The sequence below is a fragment of the Apteryx mantelli genome, chromosome 13 (assembly GCF_036417845.1).
Source record: "Apteryx mantelli isolate bAptMan1 chromosome 13, bAptMan1.hap1, whole genome shotgun sequence".
Taxonomy (NCBI): Eukaryota; Metazoa; Chordata; class Aves; order Apterygiformes; family Apterygidae; genus Apteryx; species Apteryx mantelli.
Window position 1 is genome coordinate 19,227,374 of NC_089990.1, and position 16,619 is coordinate 19,243,992.

The window sequence follows — 16,619 nt, forward strand, 5'->3', positions numbered from 1 at the left end:
TAATTTTTATTGCTACTGCCAAATTAAATTTGAACTGCTCTCTGCTGGTATGATGTCTTAAGACATTATAAAAGATGACCCACTGTCCCGAGAGATTTTATGGAACAGCAAAATTCAATGAAAAACTCCAAGAGCCCTGAGCATAAGAACTTGAGTCCCAATTGTCAGTTAAATAAAAATAAAAACAAAACCCATACTTTTAATTTGTAATTCACATTAACTATATAAACATCATATTACAGTACTTTTCCTTAATCATATCCCATAACAGATTTGCTTTTAAAGCCCATTTCTCTAGGAGAAAGTAAGATTAACTGAGGAAAAAAGGGCCCAAGAAGGATTTCTTGAGGAAAGTCTTCCATAACTGAAGAATGCTGTCTTACAAAAGCTTGTATACAAAATCTTCACTGCTTCATGGAACAGAAGTACTGCATTTGAGAAAAATCTTGGAACGTTAAACACAGAGGTTGCAAAAATGGCCATGGTAAACTTGTAAAGATTTGTTAAGTAGTACCCTGCAATGTCATTATACTTCCGAGTATATGAAAAACAAGAAAACTCCATGCTTTCAACTTGCATTTCTAGCATGTAGTCTGCTTAAACAATATCCTAAGTGGGTATAAAAGCTACAGATCTTAATGACTTAACCCAAGTACAGTAACTTGGTGATCACAGACCATCATAGCTGCATTAAAAGCAGGCAATTTAAAATTTTGATAGGTTAACTAGCATTCTGCTTTTCACAAAGTACGCTAATTCCTCAAGGCTTGGATCTAGCACAATTGGTTCAGGCATCCATTCTATGTAAATCATACCCACACTACTTCGAAGGACCATTCAAAAGCACAGTTCTAGGCCGTACCCAATTTAATAATTTATGATAAAACCAAACCAGCCATAAGTATAGCCTCATACAGGTCTCCGCAAGAGTGGTCTCCATATTATGGAGAGTTTGTTACGCAAGTGCACTGCCGACCTGACCTGCCTTCATAAACTTGTGGTATACTCTGCTTCAAAAAAATGTCTTTCTGGAACTAAAGGGCAAGGCAGCACTGTGCAAGTGCCAGTGTAGTCTTACAGAATAGAATCCAGGTCACATGAACTCAAATTCTTACCAGTCAATGTCTCTGTACTTTGCACCAGATCATCCATATTTTCAGGGCTTTTCCATTACCTGAATGACCTCAATCACTTCTATCCTTTATTAATTCCTTAAAGGGAGACCACTGAATATACAGTCATTCCCACAGGAACTGTTAGATCTTTGTAGCAAGGCCAAGAAAAAGAAAACAGCATATAAGAATTGGTCATCCTCGGTCTAGAATAGAGAACATCTGGCGACCATTCTTAAGCTTCGGGAAGAGCAAATTTTGCTTTGTTGAACAATAAACACTTCCTCTTCAATAATATTACTTATAAACTAAATCATTTCAATATAAGTTATCTTCTCTACTACTATAGTTTCCCATTATGACTACTTTAGCAAGAACCAAGACACCACCTGAATAGTGTAGCTGTTTTGCTGTCTTAACAGTATGGAAACTTGTTTTCTAATGGATTCTGCAAAGCAAGTTAAATTTTATTTTTCCTTTAAACTTAGAAGATTTCTTAAAATAAGAATTTCAAAAACTTAAAGGCAGCAATACATTTCACTAATGAAGAAGAAATTGTAACTTAAATACCATTTAAAAAAATTACTTTCTGTAGTAGATAATTACACTTGCATACATCAATGTTTTCTACATGTAACTTGCTTTTAGAATCTGACTCTTCAAAGTAGTAGTCTTCCATGAGCCTTCTTGTATGTTGACTTCAAAGTAGAACTGCATTTTCTACAGCACAGAGCAGATAATGGAGTACCCCACCACTGTTTATTGTTGTCCGAGAATCTCTCTCAACTGGACATCTGAAGACAAACCTAGCTGTGGATGGCTTTACTGCCTTGCTATTTATAGTATTCTCCATTAAGACCCACTGTCACTGCATATGAACAATCCAAGCAAATACTTGCATAAACACTATAATCGACTGTTTCTATGCTATGTTTCTTTGATAAAAACACAAAAACAATCTTACCTCTGAAACCCATATTATCATGGCTTTTGTTTTCACTGAGAGTGCGGCATAGTTGCAAACTGTAATAGAAGAAATTGCATGTATACAATTTTAATAAAAAACAATAAAAAGCATAAAAGCAGTCCTATATTAGTATACACACACCTCTGTTTTGGCGTTTTTTTTCCTGACTAAAATAACTTTATACTTTGGCAGTTTAAATGCCTGTCTACATTTTAGTTTTCATAGAGTAAACATTAATTCAGAGAGGTTACACAGCAAAGAAATTCAGGACTTCCAGTTTATAATATATTGGAATAGGGCCCTTATACTTCCAAAAATTATGCTTCCTCACATTGCTCTTGTTTAAACACAGAGAAGAGCGAAACAAGGCAATATAAGGATATAAAAGGAGGCATGGAAGTGCTAGCATTAACCTACTGTTAACCAATAAGCAAACGCTTGTCTATATCTATGACTTCTGACCATTCTCAAACTGGCCTATAGATTTAACATTCAACCATGTACATGATTTCCTGATGCACAGAAAAGACAGAAGTTTACTGGTAAGTACATACTCTAATCACTAACAGAACTCACTATAGGCTGGGAAGACCTGTCATGTTGATGTCCTACAGTCACTTCTGAGGCCTCCTTCAACCAAATTAGCCATAAGAAAAAAAATATTTTAAATACACTAGATTGAAGTTTTCTAAAGGGATATGTTTTTAAGCTACAGGGATTCCCTCCTCCTTCTCCTTTTGTACAGGTGAGGCTTTAAAAGTGTTTTTTCATATTTAAAAGCAACAGTATTCAAGAAAGGTTGACAGATACCTATACTATTACAGCCACCAACATATATCCCAAGAACTTCCGCCACCTTTGCAAATTTTCAGTCAAAACTGTTTCATGTATAAAAAAATTTTTGGATGAAATATGATCTGTAGACACTGAAGGTAGTATCAGAGCTGCACAGCATCCCTATGTAAGGTAAGGCTACAATTTTTCCTCATAAGAAATTTAACAGCATTCTCTTAAACAGAGTGCATGTATAATTATTACAGATGCTTACCACAAAAAATAAAGCATAAAAAAGGATTCTACAGCAATCAGTTACTCATTTTATTTGCATCCTATACAGATTATTACCTCTCTACCAGGGCCAAACAGCTGTTCCAGTAAAGGATTATATTTAGCAACTACAAGGTATATATACACACACCCTTTAAAGACAACTGGAATATGGGTAATTTAACATACAGATATAATGCAATCAGCAGAAATATACAAGTGTAACAAAAAGTGATGGTATATCCAAGATGTTCTTAATACTATTGAACAGAATGCAATATATTTTGACATAATGAGAACAGACATGTCAAAATAGAGGAATGGGTGACTTATTTTTCACTAATGGTGAATATACTGGTTCTCTTTTTCCTCACCTCCCTCAAGCAATAGACTTGTTCAGCTGTGCCCAAAGAATGTATCAATGTGGTCTAAGGCAGATTTTCTTAAGTTTTAAGTACTATCCCTCCATAAAGAAGTTACCCTATATGCATTCATTTCTAAGCTCTGCATACAAATAGCAGCAAAGTGGCAATCCTACAAAAGTATCTACTGAGATGCGTGATTTGACCTCTATGTCACGAGGTAATGTCATCAAACAGGCTACACCAGCAACTACACTGGCTACTTGGACTGAAGAGATCACTTAAGTGTATCTAATACAAAATGAGAGTTTTAGCTTCTTCTAATCCCCATTTCAACAATACCAAAACAGTAAAAATCAACTTCACATTACTTTATGTTGATCAAACAGATTTGTACCTTATCAAGAAACCACAGTGAAGATCAATTTGTAAGACAATCTGCTTTATATTTATCATTAAAACCTCTTAAATTATTAAAATTGAAAAAATAAGTACTTATTTTCATTGAGTGGAGGTCTACATGGGAAGTTCTGCTAGTAAGAAAAGGTGGTGCTGGTACTGCTTGGATCTAAATTAATATAATTGTGCTCTTGTTCTTCCATACAGATGCTCTTTCTCCAAAACACAATGACCTTTCCTGAAGGTGCTGTCAGGCAGTACAGCTGAGCTGATTTAATAGCTTGTTGCTGCACAAAGGGGCAATTTTACTGATAGTTCATCTCTTCCTTCCCTCCCTTCCTAGCTACACAGTTCTAGCCCTTGTGTCAGTTAATAACCTGACAAACCTGGCATAAAACTTATCAAAAAGCAAATTTTTTGCCAACTTTGCAAGTTGGATCAGCTTACCAAAAGATCAGATAAGCATCAGATTAAAGGGAGCCATGAGGAATGAAGACAAGGCAGAAGCACTCCTTTCCAATACCAACAAGGCATGAGATTAATTCTTCTAGTCTCAACTGAGTACATCTTAAATTAAAACAAAATAGTTGCTCTTTCACCAGAATAAAAGTGTCAGTATTAGCATGATTAATAAGGAAAAGTCACCACAACACTCTTCCACTTAAACAATGCCTAGGAAAATGAAAATTTATTAGGCCCACTTTTCAATTCAACAGATACAAGGTTAGAGTAATAAATGTTTCAAGAGAACTTAATGTTTGTATTTCATTTGTGCAAGTTTAGGATGGATAAGTAACTCTCCTGTCCTACTATAGCCTATGTACCTTCATTTCAATGTAAATATGTAATAAATTTGAAATGAAATTAAAAAGATAACCTAGAAGGTAAAAATAAATTTAAAAAAAATCAGAATCAATTCTGAAAACCAAGGTTTTTAAAGTGAAATTAGTTTTGGACTAAGATGAGATAGCTTTGTTTAAACAAAGACAGATTTTGAAGTACTGCTGAATGGCTGTAAAACAAGTTTGCATGGCAGAGCCAGAAACTGAACCCAAGCCTCCCAATTCATATGCAATGCCCTATATTCTCAACTATACTCCCACACATAGTATACAGCAGTAATTACTACAAAGTACATGTGCCTGCAAATATTTAAGTATATGCATAGTTTAACTCATGTGGGTAGGTCTTTTGTTGAGATAAAGCACAAGCAATTGCATTTTACAGTCAGGATGGCACAACTACAACTAAATCCTGTTTTCCTGACAACTACGTTTTCCTGACTCCCAGTTCTTTATCTGCTACTTAGTACTATAGCATTCCTTGTGCAAGTGAAGTAACAAACATGTCCAAAGCATTTGGAAGATTGAGTATCAAAATTTCACATTCACAGAATGCTAAGCTCCTTCAATTTATCTTCAAGCTTAACATATTACATAAACTGCCAGTCAAGTAAATTATTAAAGCCATACTTTTCCCTTGAAGGGTCCTTGATATGTTCAGTCTATCACAAAACAAGTAAAGGCATCACTGTAGTCAGTTTTTATCATTATATGAGTATTACCAAGTATTTATGGGCCATAGTCACAGACCAGCATCTTAGTGTGGCACGCACTATACGAAGAACAAGTTCCTTGCTAGAGGAACTTACAATTAAGTACAAACAAAAGAGTATATAGATGCAGATAGTACTACAAGGAGTCCAGACTGATCAGCATACTAAGCAGCTGCATACAGATTCCAACACAATCTCTGCACAGTATTTGACGGTAGAAAAACAAATATATATAATTTAAGTGTCTCAGAGGTGAATCTGAAGAAAATAAGAAAGAGACATATAAGATGACCACATCCTGACCAACATCTGGCTTTGGTAAATAACTTTGAACAGTTGAATCTAGCACATAATGTGCATTTTTATATATGCATTAGATATTATTACATATCAGTAGCAGAGCTAATTCAACATGTGTACAGTTATGAATAAGGGTTCTAAAAGAAACTTCTAGGAAGTAAGTGGTCACTACTGCTTAGGTTCTATTATGCTGCCTTACTAACTCACATAAGGTTTTTGTACATATCCTGAGTGCTGTTATCTTCCAGTTTGTGGACAGTAAGGTCTTATGCTGACAAAGTGATCACACAAGCAAAACTAAAGTTGATATTTTTCATAATATTTCAAAAATAGAGGAAAAAATCATTGTTTTAAAGGTGACTTCATTACTGGATTTCTTTAAAACACCACTCTTGTTTTCTTTATCAAACAAGCAAGCTTAAAAAAAGAATAGCAACTCCTAGAGACTACAGTAATATTACAAATCCTATATGTTTTAGGGCATAGGCTGATCATCATCTTACAACACAAAATTATATAATAAAAACAAAGATTGTCTTAAGCACTCATTAGTAAACACAGTGGAAGCTGAAATGTTAATAAAGACACTACCTTCTCTCAATACAGCAATTTTCACATTCCCCAATACATAAAATTATGTCTTATTTCGGTAGCTATCTCTGTCAAAATACTATCTTGGGCTGATCTGGTCAGATCCCATAAGCCATTTTATATACCAGCAAATAGGTATTCTCCCATATGACCTAATCTTTTCTTTCTACTTAAAATAAGTTTATTGAAAAAAAATCAAAGATTACAGACGAAAAGCTTGGTATTTGTCTGTGACTAAGTCCACCACTTTTAAAAACAGATATCCATACAAGAGTGAACATAGCTTGACTTTGTGCATTGGCTTTAATAGACCAGGCCTCCATAAAGAAAATGGATTTTTAAATTTTTTGGCAAAACCTGTATTTGCTAGAATTGTCAGTTTCTTCCTTTTATACCCTTCTCCTCCCACCAAGTCTTTTGCAGAATACCTAATTTATATTTTGGGGAGATTTGTAGATAAATAATTCAAGAAAAAATATGCAATATTGCATTTTTCCTTTTTTACTGTTACTAATGTTTAAAGAAAGAATACTTGGTGTTTTTCATTTTGGAAAGAAAATATAATAGGTTTTCTCTTTCCAAAACTTCCCAACTTTTATTTTTCCCCAGTAAAACAGAATTACGTTACTCAATGAAGACTCACAAAGAAAACACATTTTCATTTCATAAAAAGTCTCCTAGGTACTTGCTAGAGATGGCAGTCTTTTCCTTTTAGAAAATATTTGAATTTTTTACATATGTATAAAGCTATCACTGCAAAAAACAGCGATTGTAATCTAGACACAATCACATTTTCTTTAAAGTTCCTTAAAAAAACACTTTTAAAATCATGTATAGAACTGCATTTAAGCAGTATTCCAAATCAACTGGAAGTGCCACACATGTAGGAACTTAGCTTATCATTTTGTTTTACTGGCCCCACAGCAAACTAGAATTCCCCTCTCAGTCAAATTTAAGAAATACTGCCTTTGGAGGAGGGAAGAATCATGAAAGGCTTTATCATGGTAAAAAATAAGCTATCTTGCCCTTCTCACAGCAAGATTTTGTGAACTCAAACAATGCAGCAACCATTACATGATCAACTGTGAAATTTCTCTCCTCATGCAAATTTCATAAAATCTCAGCAAGCATGCAAGTTACAGAAGTTGTAATCATATTTGACTTCTTTGGGCAAAAATGACTTAAGTACCATAACAGAAAAAATAAAACAGCAAATTCATCTACCTGAATGCAATATTATATATAAAATGTAAAAAGGCAATGTTTTATTATAGCTACCTATGCATTTTCAAAAGGTATCAATTAGTACTCATTTGTACATTTTATTCTGTTATTCATACAGAAGTTTCTAAATAATTAAGTTCAATAAAAAGGCCTCAGTGCTTATCACAAACATTGCTCAGCTGATACAAATTCAGCTATCACCACACAATCTTAAGCAGAAGGTGATTTAAAAAAAAAAAAAAAAGACAATGTGAACCTCATCTTTGTTTGGGGGCTCCGGAATACTACTTAATGTCAGAAATGCAATTACAGTACATCTTTTCCTTGGCCTTTTATCATTCACAATACATACCAAAACATGTTAACCTGATGTGCTAACATGATCATTGTTTTAGCATAATTCAAGGAGAACAACAACATGGCAAAAAAAAGGGGGGGGGGGCTTTTCACTACAAAGTGGAGGGTCTTAGTAGAATTTGTTTTTTTTTTTCTTTTTGTACAGGGAGCCTGTTTCCTATTCTCTACCTCTTCTTTCATGCATAGAGAAGATTACCACAGCTGTACACCTTTTAAAAATATGAACAAAAGGAAATAATGAGAGAAACTATTAAAAAAGTCTTTCACATAAAATGACTTCCAACTGTCTATACTTCAAAGTTGTTTTTTTTTTTAGTTATAGTAATGAGCAGAGATGAAAGGAAAATTAAAATAAGGACTTTTTTCAAAAATATGGATAGTAAACTGGGCACCCACATGCAAGCTAATACATCAACGTAAATTTGAGAAACTGGTAAATAAATGCCTGAAGGGAGGCACTCCTGAAGTGTAACAGACAGTACATTCAGTGAACCTGCCAGGTTAGAGATTGCTCAAGACAGAAATGTTAAAGACCCTGCCTGATAGGGAAAGTCCCTACCATACCTGGATAGATTTAGGAAGCTGTGAGGAGACCCTTTAGAGCACAAAGGTTGCGCTGCAGGATAAATGGGAAGGACTAGCTGATTCTACTTAGCCTAGATCAAAGGAGACAGCGCTAAAAACCTCAGAGGAGAGGAAGCAGGGACAGGGGTTGAGGCTTCAGCCAAAAAGGTCAACTTCGAGGTGCCAGTTAGGCAAGGAAGCGACAGGCTCCATCTTACCTCCGGGGGCCCAGCTGAGGAGAAGGCGCCCGGCACCCGATAAGCCCGACCCAGAAGCAGGAAGGGGGCGCTCGGGCCCGGGAGCCAGAAGAACTAGGCCTAGCAGGCGAGGACGGGGGCGAGTTTCGGCGGAGGTCGTTGGCAAGCGACAAAGGCGGCTGAGCAGCCCGGGAAGGCGGCTCAGGCCCTCCACCCGACCAGGGTTTCACCCCTACTGCCCGACGAGGAGGGCACAGCCCCGAGCTGCGTCCTCCCCGCCCGCTCCCACCTCCTCGCCCCCTCCAGCCTCCCGCGGCCGGCGAGGCCCTAGCCCTCCCTCCCTCTCTCCCGCAGGCCGGCGGCCTCCAGCGCCCCCCCCCACCCTCCTCCGTCGAGACCCCGCACTCACAACTCGCTCTTGCCCGCTTTCTCCCAGTTCTTTATCCACTCGGCAGGGAGCGCCGCCGCCGCCGCCATCTTCCCTGTGTGGCGCCGAGAGCCCGGATGGGGGAGCGACGGGCCCGGGTCAGAGGGGACGGAGCGGCCCGCGAGGCATGACGGGACGCGGGCCCGCGGCACCCTGGGAGACGGCGCGCGCCGTTCCATGGCCCACTCTTCCCCCCCCCCTCCGCGCGGCCGCTGCCTCAACCGCCGCTGCCCCCCGCCGCCCCCTAAATACCGCGGCGGCCTCCGGGCGGCCCCGATAAACCCCCCCCGCGGGCCCTAAAGCCGAGCCGCTAGCAGCGCCCTGAGCCGCAGGCTGGCCGCGGCCGGGCAGCCCTGGCTCCACCCAGGAGCCGTCTGCGGCCGGCGCCGCGCTGCCCCGGCACCAAGCGAGTGCCCCCAAGCGCACAGCGCCGCACCAGAGCACAGCGCCACAGCGCGCACACGCCGCCACAACACCGCTGCGCCACGGCGCGCGCAGTGCCCGCGCGACCAGTAACGCCCTGCCGCGCCCTGCCTGCCCCGCCGGGGCATGGCGGTAACCGGCTCCCCGCCGCCCCGTTCCCGACGCGCAGAGTAAAATCGGTGCGTGTTCGAGGAACCTCTTCAGATAATTTAAATTTGTGACGAGCTGTGTAGCAAAAAGTCAACCCTCTGACTGGGTTACGATCTCGCTGTGCAGCTCTTGTCTACAAATCTGTAACAACGGTGCGAATTTGAGTATTTTTTAACCACCCAGTTCGGGAAACACACCAAGTGGGATCGTTTGAGTGGGTTAAATGTATTTTAAAAACGACATGAACTATAATTTATATTCCAAGTCCATTAAAAAAACAGTTGTAACAGTTCTTTTACTTTTCAAATCTTAGCCTTGGAATTCAGATTCCAGATACATTATTTGAAAATAGTAAGAATTTCTCTTCCAAAAAAAATCAGATTCTAGAACAGGAATAAAGCTACTAACTGTTCTCAGATTGCTCTGCATCACTGTTCCCCAAAAAGCATTCCTAAACTTTCAGTTGTGCATAACCTGTTGGTTGGTGTCACTGCTTTCCAGAAGCAAAGAGACTGTATTTAAGGGTGAGAATTAACAAGGAGCACAAGTGGATTATACGCTTATGTCCTCTATTGATCCACTCATCCAGTAAAGCTAGATTGAAAATATATAAATGCTTCTGGGATGTGGCCTTCCTTGTAAGCAACTTTTCCTCTAATTCACAGGTACCCAAAGCAGGGCATTATGTAAGCAGTGCCTAACTTTGTACAGATGTATGAATAACTGTCACACGAGCAAAAAAGCCAGAGTTGGACTCACTGACCCTCTGAGAGCTGATGCACAAAATCCGAGTTAAGGACGGCACTTAAAGGAAAGAATTTAAGGTAAACAGAATTAAAATGTAGGTACGATTTTCAGAGCCTAGTGCACCTGAAGGTTATGTGCCACTGAGCTAGTATTTCAGGGTATTTTACTTGTTCTTAAAGTTCTGCATTTTTGGAAAGTCTTCGTCAAACCAGTGTGTCTATGTGTGTATGTGTGAGTGTGCACATCTTCAGTTGTTGTAAATATGTGGAACTGCAAAACTTTATAATCCTATAATCATTCCAAATTCAGAGATCCTTGTCCATGTTGATGAGCTCCCTTGACATCATTTGTGAACCATGTTGCCAGACGAAGAGGGTTTTTCTTTCAAAGTAAAAGCAGATTTTCTTCCTCTTTTGACACAACATTTTTACCAATAAATCATCAAAATAAATTTTCAATAACAATTTAGGTCATATTTTGAAAAGTAAAATATTTTTCATTACCCCTGACAAGTCGGAAGTAAATTATTTTAATAGATTATTTCACTTATTAAATTCATTAAATTAGTAAACTTAGTAAATTCAATAAATTATTTTAATAAAAATTGTAAAAAAAAGTTTTATGTAAAAATGATTATGAAAAATTGAAACTGATTCTTATTGTATGTTAAGCTTCAACCTTCCTTGGACATTTCTACCACAGTCACACTAACGTAATATCTTGTGAGGTAATTTTTGTATGAAATAAGATACAATGTTGAACCCCAAACCTGCAAGTACACATTTCTTTAATTGATTATATTGCATAAAATTAAGCATATATTTAAATCATTTGGTTTGAGCTAGTGAGGTGATTATTTACAGGAGCAATAACATACCATTTAAGAAGTGAAACGTACCATTTGAGTGTTTTGCACTCTGGCACCTCTTTCCACAAAAGTATTTTATATTTATTCTATTATGGCCTTCATCAGAAATTCAGAATATCAGTGATATATTGTACTGTGTTTGAAACTCAATCTTTTTTCAGTTGGTGCACCCGCTTAATTATGGATATAAACATTTAAGAAGCTATATGGATGTTCTCTGATCATCATCCCTAATACATGTGCCCATCTCATTGTGTGGTGTTCGTCTCTGCAAGTTTCTCAAAGCTGTTAATTTATTTTGGTCGCTAATTAGGATATATGAGTTAAGAAATACTTAATTTGCTCAGGCAGCACACGTCGTTAGTTTTCCCGTAAATTACCCTTGCCTGTAAGTTGTAGTCTTTATTTTGTCTGCCTTAGCAGTCTTGTACACGTTTCCTCATCTATCGAGGTATAAATCATTTCACAAAAATGATGAAACTGAAAAACAGCTGTGAATTTGAGCTGCACTTTTGCAAATGTGAAATTTTAATTTCATGATGAGGATGAAAGGAAGCTAGTGGGGAAATACAGAAGAATAAAGTGATGCAGTCAATGCAGCAGGAAAAAGGTTAAATCCCAAGTTTATTCAAGGAAACTAAACTACTTATTTTGTGAACTATATTGGTAACACACTGGAACAGGCAGAATATAAAGGTAGCCATTTCATGCAAAGTAAACACATGCAACAGAAACTATTTGAAAATCTAATTGAGTGTATTGCAGTAATAACTAATATTCTATAAAATCTGTGAAAAGCATGTACTTACACTTGCTGATATGTTTCTTGCTGGAAAATAATCACTTTAATATCAAGATTATTGGTTACATCTTATATGTATACGAAAAGTCGTTTCAGGTCAATATAGCAACCTCATGTTTATTTTCATTATAACACAGGGATGTTTGTCTTCATATGATAATGAAAACATCACAACAACAGTTTCACAACTATAAATTGCAAAACTCCAATTTTTCTTTTAGTTGGATTTTGTAATTTGACAAGAAGAAAGCTAGCAGAAACAAATTAAAGTATTGTGAACCCAAATATGTGCTTACATAATTGAATTTGGTTTTAAAATATACAAATGATTCAGTTATAGAAACTACTTAACTGTTCAATGTTGCATAGTCTTGCAAAATATTGACTGCTTCTGCAAATGTTTAGATCTCTCAACCATCATTGATAGCAATTTCCCTAGAAATAGTCTTCCTTCTCTCTTGGCCAGAGCTAATTAGCTTCTTTTTAAAGAACTGTCTATTTATATCTATTTAAAAATTTAAATGTTTCCTTCATACAGTGCCAGTTTACTTATATTTTTACTGCCTTAAAGTCTGTGGATTTTTGTAGCCGTGCTTGTGGGTCTGGGCCTCCTACAGTAGTAGATTGCATGTAGCTCTGATTAATGAGTGGTATTGTATAATGTTTACAGTTTAGCTAGTGATCACGATAATTAACGATATGAGGGCAGACTTTGAAAGATATTAAAGATGCAGCTAGGTCCATAAAAAGATTTTACAAAAGCAGGTTAGATGCCTGGCTCCTATGGGTTTCAATGGGTTTGTTACAATTACCCTATTTAGGTACATTTACCTAGCAGGCATCTGCCTGCAACTTTAAACCTACAGATATCTTTGAATAGCTGAATCTCAGACTATATGCAGTTAAAATATAATTAAAGTGGGATATAGCTTCTCATTTTTAGGATGAGAAGTTTATGTGGATTATGTTTTCTAAAGCTTCACAATGAGAATGTCACTGAAACAAATTTTAGAAAACCTAGAAGATAATTTTACATCAACCATTCAACAGTGAGTCAGTAAAAGTATTTCATTATTGTAAGAGTTGGGCTATTAATTAAATAGCTCATTAAATACTTAAATACTTTTGGAATAATTAGGCCTGAGATTAAATTACAATCAATGATTATTAAACAATTTTACCAAATCAACATTGCTATATTTACTATATTGTCTATACATTTCACTTATACTAACTAAATGATATAATTAAATTGTGATGAATGGTACAACTTCTACAATAAAGGAAATGTATTAGCTATGGGTGCTGATATATGGGAATTCTTTTGTGTGGTAAATACTTTGTCAGTTATTTACAATCCATTTAGAGCCTATTCTTGTGAATTACTCATTTATGCTCATGAGTAATTTTACCTGCTGAGACTTGCACAGATTAGATGTGAGTTAAGTTTTTCTCTTACGTAAAGGTTTGCAAAGTCAAGTCCTTATGTGTTACATTTTATTTTGTATGTAAATATATTGATTTGTAGCTCAAAATTATTTACAGTTTTCAACACATTGTAATTCTCAACTCCAAATTATTCTTTTCAGGTTATTAATAAAGGGAATTTAGAATACTAAATAATTATAGGTAGAATATTATTAAACACTTTTCTTACAAGTCCACGGGAAGTGAAATCTTTTTCCAGAAATGATTATCAAATGGAGGACTACATATTTCCAATTTCATATTTAGAACTACATCATAAAAAGGGAATGTAAAGCATATATAAAAGTAAAACTCAAAATATACTTGTGTTTTAGAGATATATTTATGCTAGACTCAATCTCCTTTCCATTATTTCCATTAACTTTACTGATGCTATTGTATTTCTCCAGTTTAAGATAGATATGAGACAAAAAACAGATACAGGTCTTTATAAGGGACCTTAATGAAGCTATTTAGCACTTGGCTAAAATATATTTTAGATAGGCATTATGTTTACAGAGCTAAGAGATTTTATAGCTTAGTTTTGATTACTGAAATGAATGAACACAATTCAGTATACTCTATTTCCTTCTGTTTCTCTTGCCTGTATAAATGAAAGCCTTGAAAAAATTTTCTGCTTCTTCTCCTTTTTCACATACCTTTTATCTTCAGATCTGATTTTCATTCCTCCAAAATAATTCCTTTGTGTTCCTGTGCTACAATAATTGCAATAACTAATCTTCACTTATTCTGAGTACTGCTGTTTTTTTCCCTACGACTTTTCAAGTCTTATCTCCTCTCATTTCATACATATATAAAGAAACATAACTTTATCATTAGAAGGATACTTGGATCATTACCTATTTAGAAAGCAAATTAAAATTTGTCCATGCTCTTTGAAGAATTTCTCTAGAATCTTGACACAATCCTTTTTCTCCCCGTTGAGGTATTCCTGCTCTGACAGTCTAACTGCTTTCAGCTTCTCCCCCCTTTCATATAATCGCAACATTGTTGGTGTTGATACATAACTTTTAGCTAGAAGACCCTTCCTGAATTTCTCTTGCAGATGGTTTAGCTATTACATGTTTCCTCCTTGCTTAGTCATTTAATTTTTTTACAGGTTTCAGAGTCACAGAATCATAGAATAATTTAGGCTTGAAAGGACTTTTGGTGGACATTGATAAGCCCTACTTACAGGCATCTACTTACAAGCAAAGCAAAACATTCTGAAAATAACCATGCACCTGTTCATCTTGAGATAACTATGTTATTGACACAGATTAGTTCTCACTCCTAGGCTATAAAATCATATTTAAGTTTGTTTTATACTTGCTTATGTGGTGCACATCTTTGTCAGTAATAACTGTTATTATCTGGTGTGTGACAAATTACTGGGTTCAAAAGTGAGATATATTTTTTGATTCTACACAACAACCTTTTAGTTTATTCTCTATCTCTTCATGAGGCTTTTGTGTGCTTGAAAAAGCATCATGGGCACCCTAGGATGCCTATAAAAGAGACAGACACCCTTGTTAAAGGCTAAGATGTTTCTCTCGTTTCCAAAATTGATAGATTTCCATTTCAATCAAAATATTTATTTGCCTCAGAGGTTTTTCTTTTTTTTTTTTTATCTTTTGGTTCCTTTGGTTATTTTTAGAAATTGACATTTCTAAAAATTTGGATAAAATAAAATTTTGAAAAGAAAGAGAAATCATGATGACCACAAAGCTGCAGGATGTCACACTGCAGTCTTAAGTCACCTACTGTGCCTCCTGCCTGAGTAAGAACCAATCTGAATGTTTTGTCCCAACTACATTAGAGAAAATACCTCAGTTGGCACTATGGGAACAGTTGGATAGCAGTAGGAAGTTTTTTAGCTTAACTGCAACTATAAGGATTTCAAGGGTATAGCATATAACCCAGCAACCACATAGAATTAGCAAAAAGTAGTGTTAATTTAATTTTATAAAAATATATTTATTCTTGATTTTCTAAATAAATACTGCAGACACTAGCTATGAGAGCTGCAAATGTACAAAAGCAGAAGAAAGAAAATGTCTGAACAGCTCATTTCCTGTGTATTAATCTACGGTATATATTCATGTGACTAGGCACAACTTTACTACCTGGTCTGAGAGGTAAACATCAGCTCATTGTGTTACTTTTCTTGTGTAGACATGCAAGAGTGGTTGTTTGGAATAAAATGTCCTTTAATATTTAGATTATATATTAAGTATCTTTAAGAATTATCTTACTCTAAATTCCTAAAATGTATGCTGTTTTTTTAAATCTGTCGTTCTTTGATGATTGTTTCTTTTCTGGGGACATTCCCTAAGCTCGCACATAGAAGAAAAATGGTACAAAGAAGGCATGCTTCCACATTTTCCAAATGATTTCCATTTGGTCAATGCTGTTTTAGACAAGTAAGAATCCCAAACATTAGCTAGTACTGGCTGTTTCTATTAAGCTAGGCAATTGAAAGGAGAAACATTCTCAGATAAGTGATTGTCAAACAGATCTTAAAACTTTTATTTTTTTCATAGCTAAACAAAGTATTACTTCATCATCCCGAACTGTAAAATGTACACTACCTTTCTAGAATTTGGGTTAAGATCATTGCTTGTGGAGAAACATGCTGTCTGAGACAAGTTTGTTTGTTTTCAGCACACAGAAAGCAGGAATGTTTCAATGAGCATTGTTTATTGTTTGTCTTTCTTACCCAATTCCAAATACAGGCAAGAGTCAGCCACAGATTCAGGTTCAGGTTCCAAACCCTGTTGGCCTGGAAGTATTCTGGTCAAGGTTTTGGAACAATATCATTTCTCTTCTTAACTTTTTGATTCTGTGTATGTTGATGCACCTGCTGATGAGGAATGGAAAGCAGAAATACAAATTAAGCTCTCGTCTACACAGTTCGCTTGCAGAAGTAGCTTTGTTTATTAAAAATGGAGCTGTGAACAAACCCTAGAGCAATTCATCATCTGATCTGCAATTGGAACTGCGTTTGGCAGGCATTAGACCACTTATGTACTTGACAATGTATTTCATACTACTTTAAAT

The 16,619-nt window shown here is 36.4% G+C and overlaps 1 protein-coding gene across 5 annotated transcripts in view; it reads right to left on the reverse strand.

Annotated features, from left to right (window-relative positions):
- Nucleotides 1–9,189, reverse strand: part of THOC2 (THO complex subunit 2) — a 64,822-nt gene extending 55,633 nt beyond the window's left edge. For all 5 annotated transcript variants that reach the window (XM_067304269.1, XM_067304268.1, XM_067304272.1 and 2 more), the window contains exons 1-2: nt 9,085–9,189; nt 2,077–2,135 (exon numbers count right to left, since the gene is read on the reverse strand). In XM_067304269.1, the coding sequence (XP_067160370.1) occupies nt 2,077–2,135; nt 9,085–9,152 (127 nt within the window). In that variant the 5' untranslated portion in view covers nt 9,153–9,189. The remainder of the gene's footprint in view (nt 1–2,076; nt 2,136–9,084) is intronic.
- Nucleotides 9,190–16,619: the final 7,430 nt, after the last annotated feature.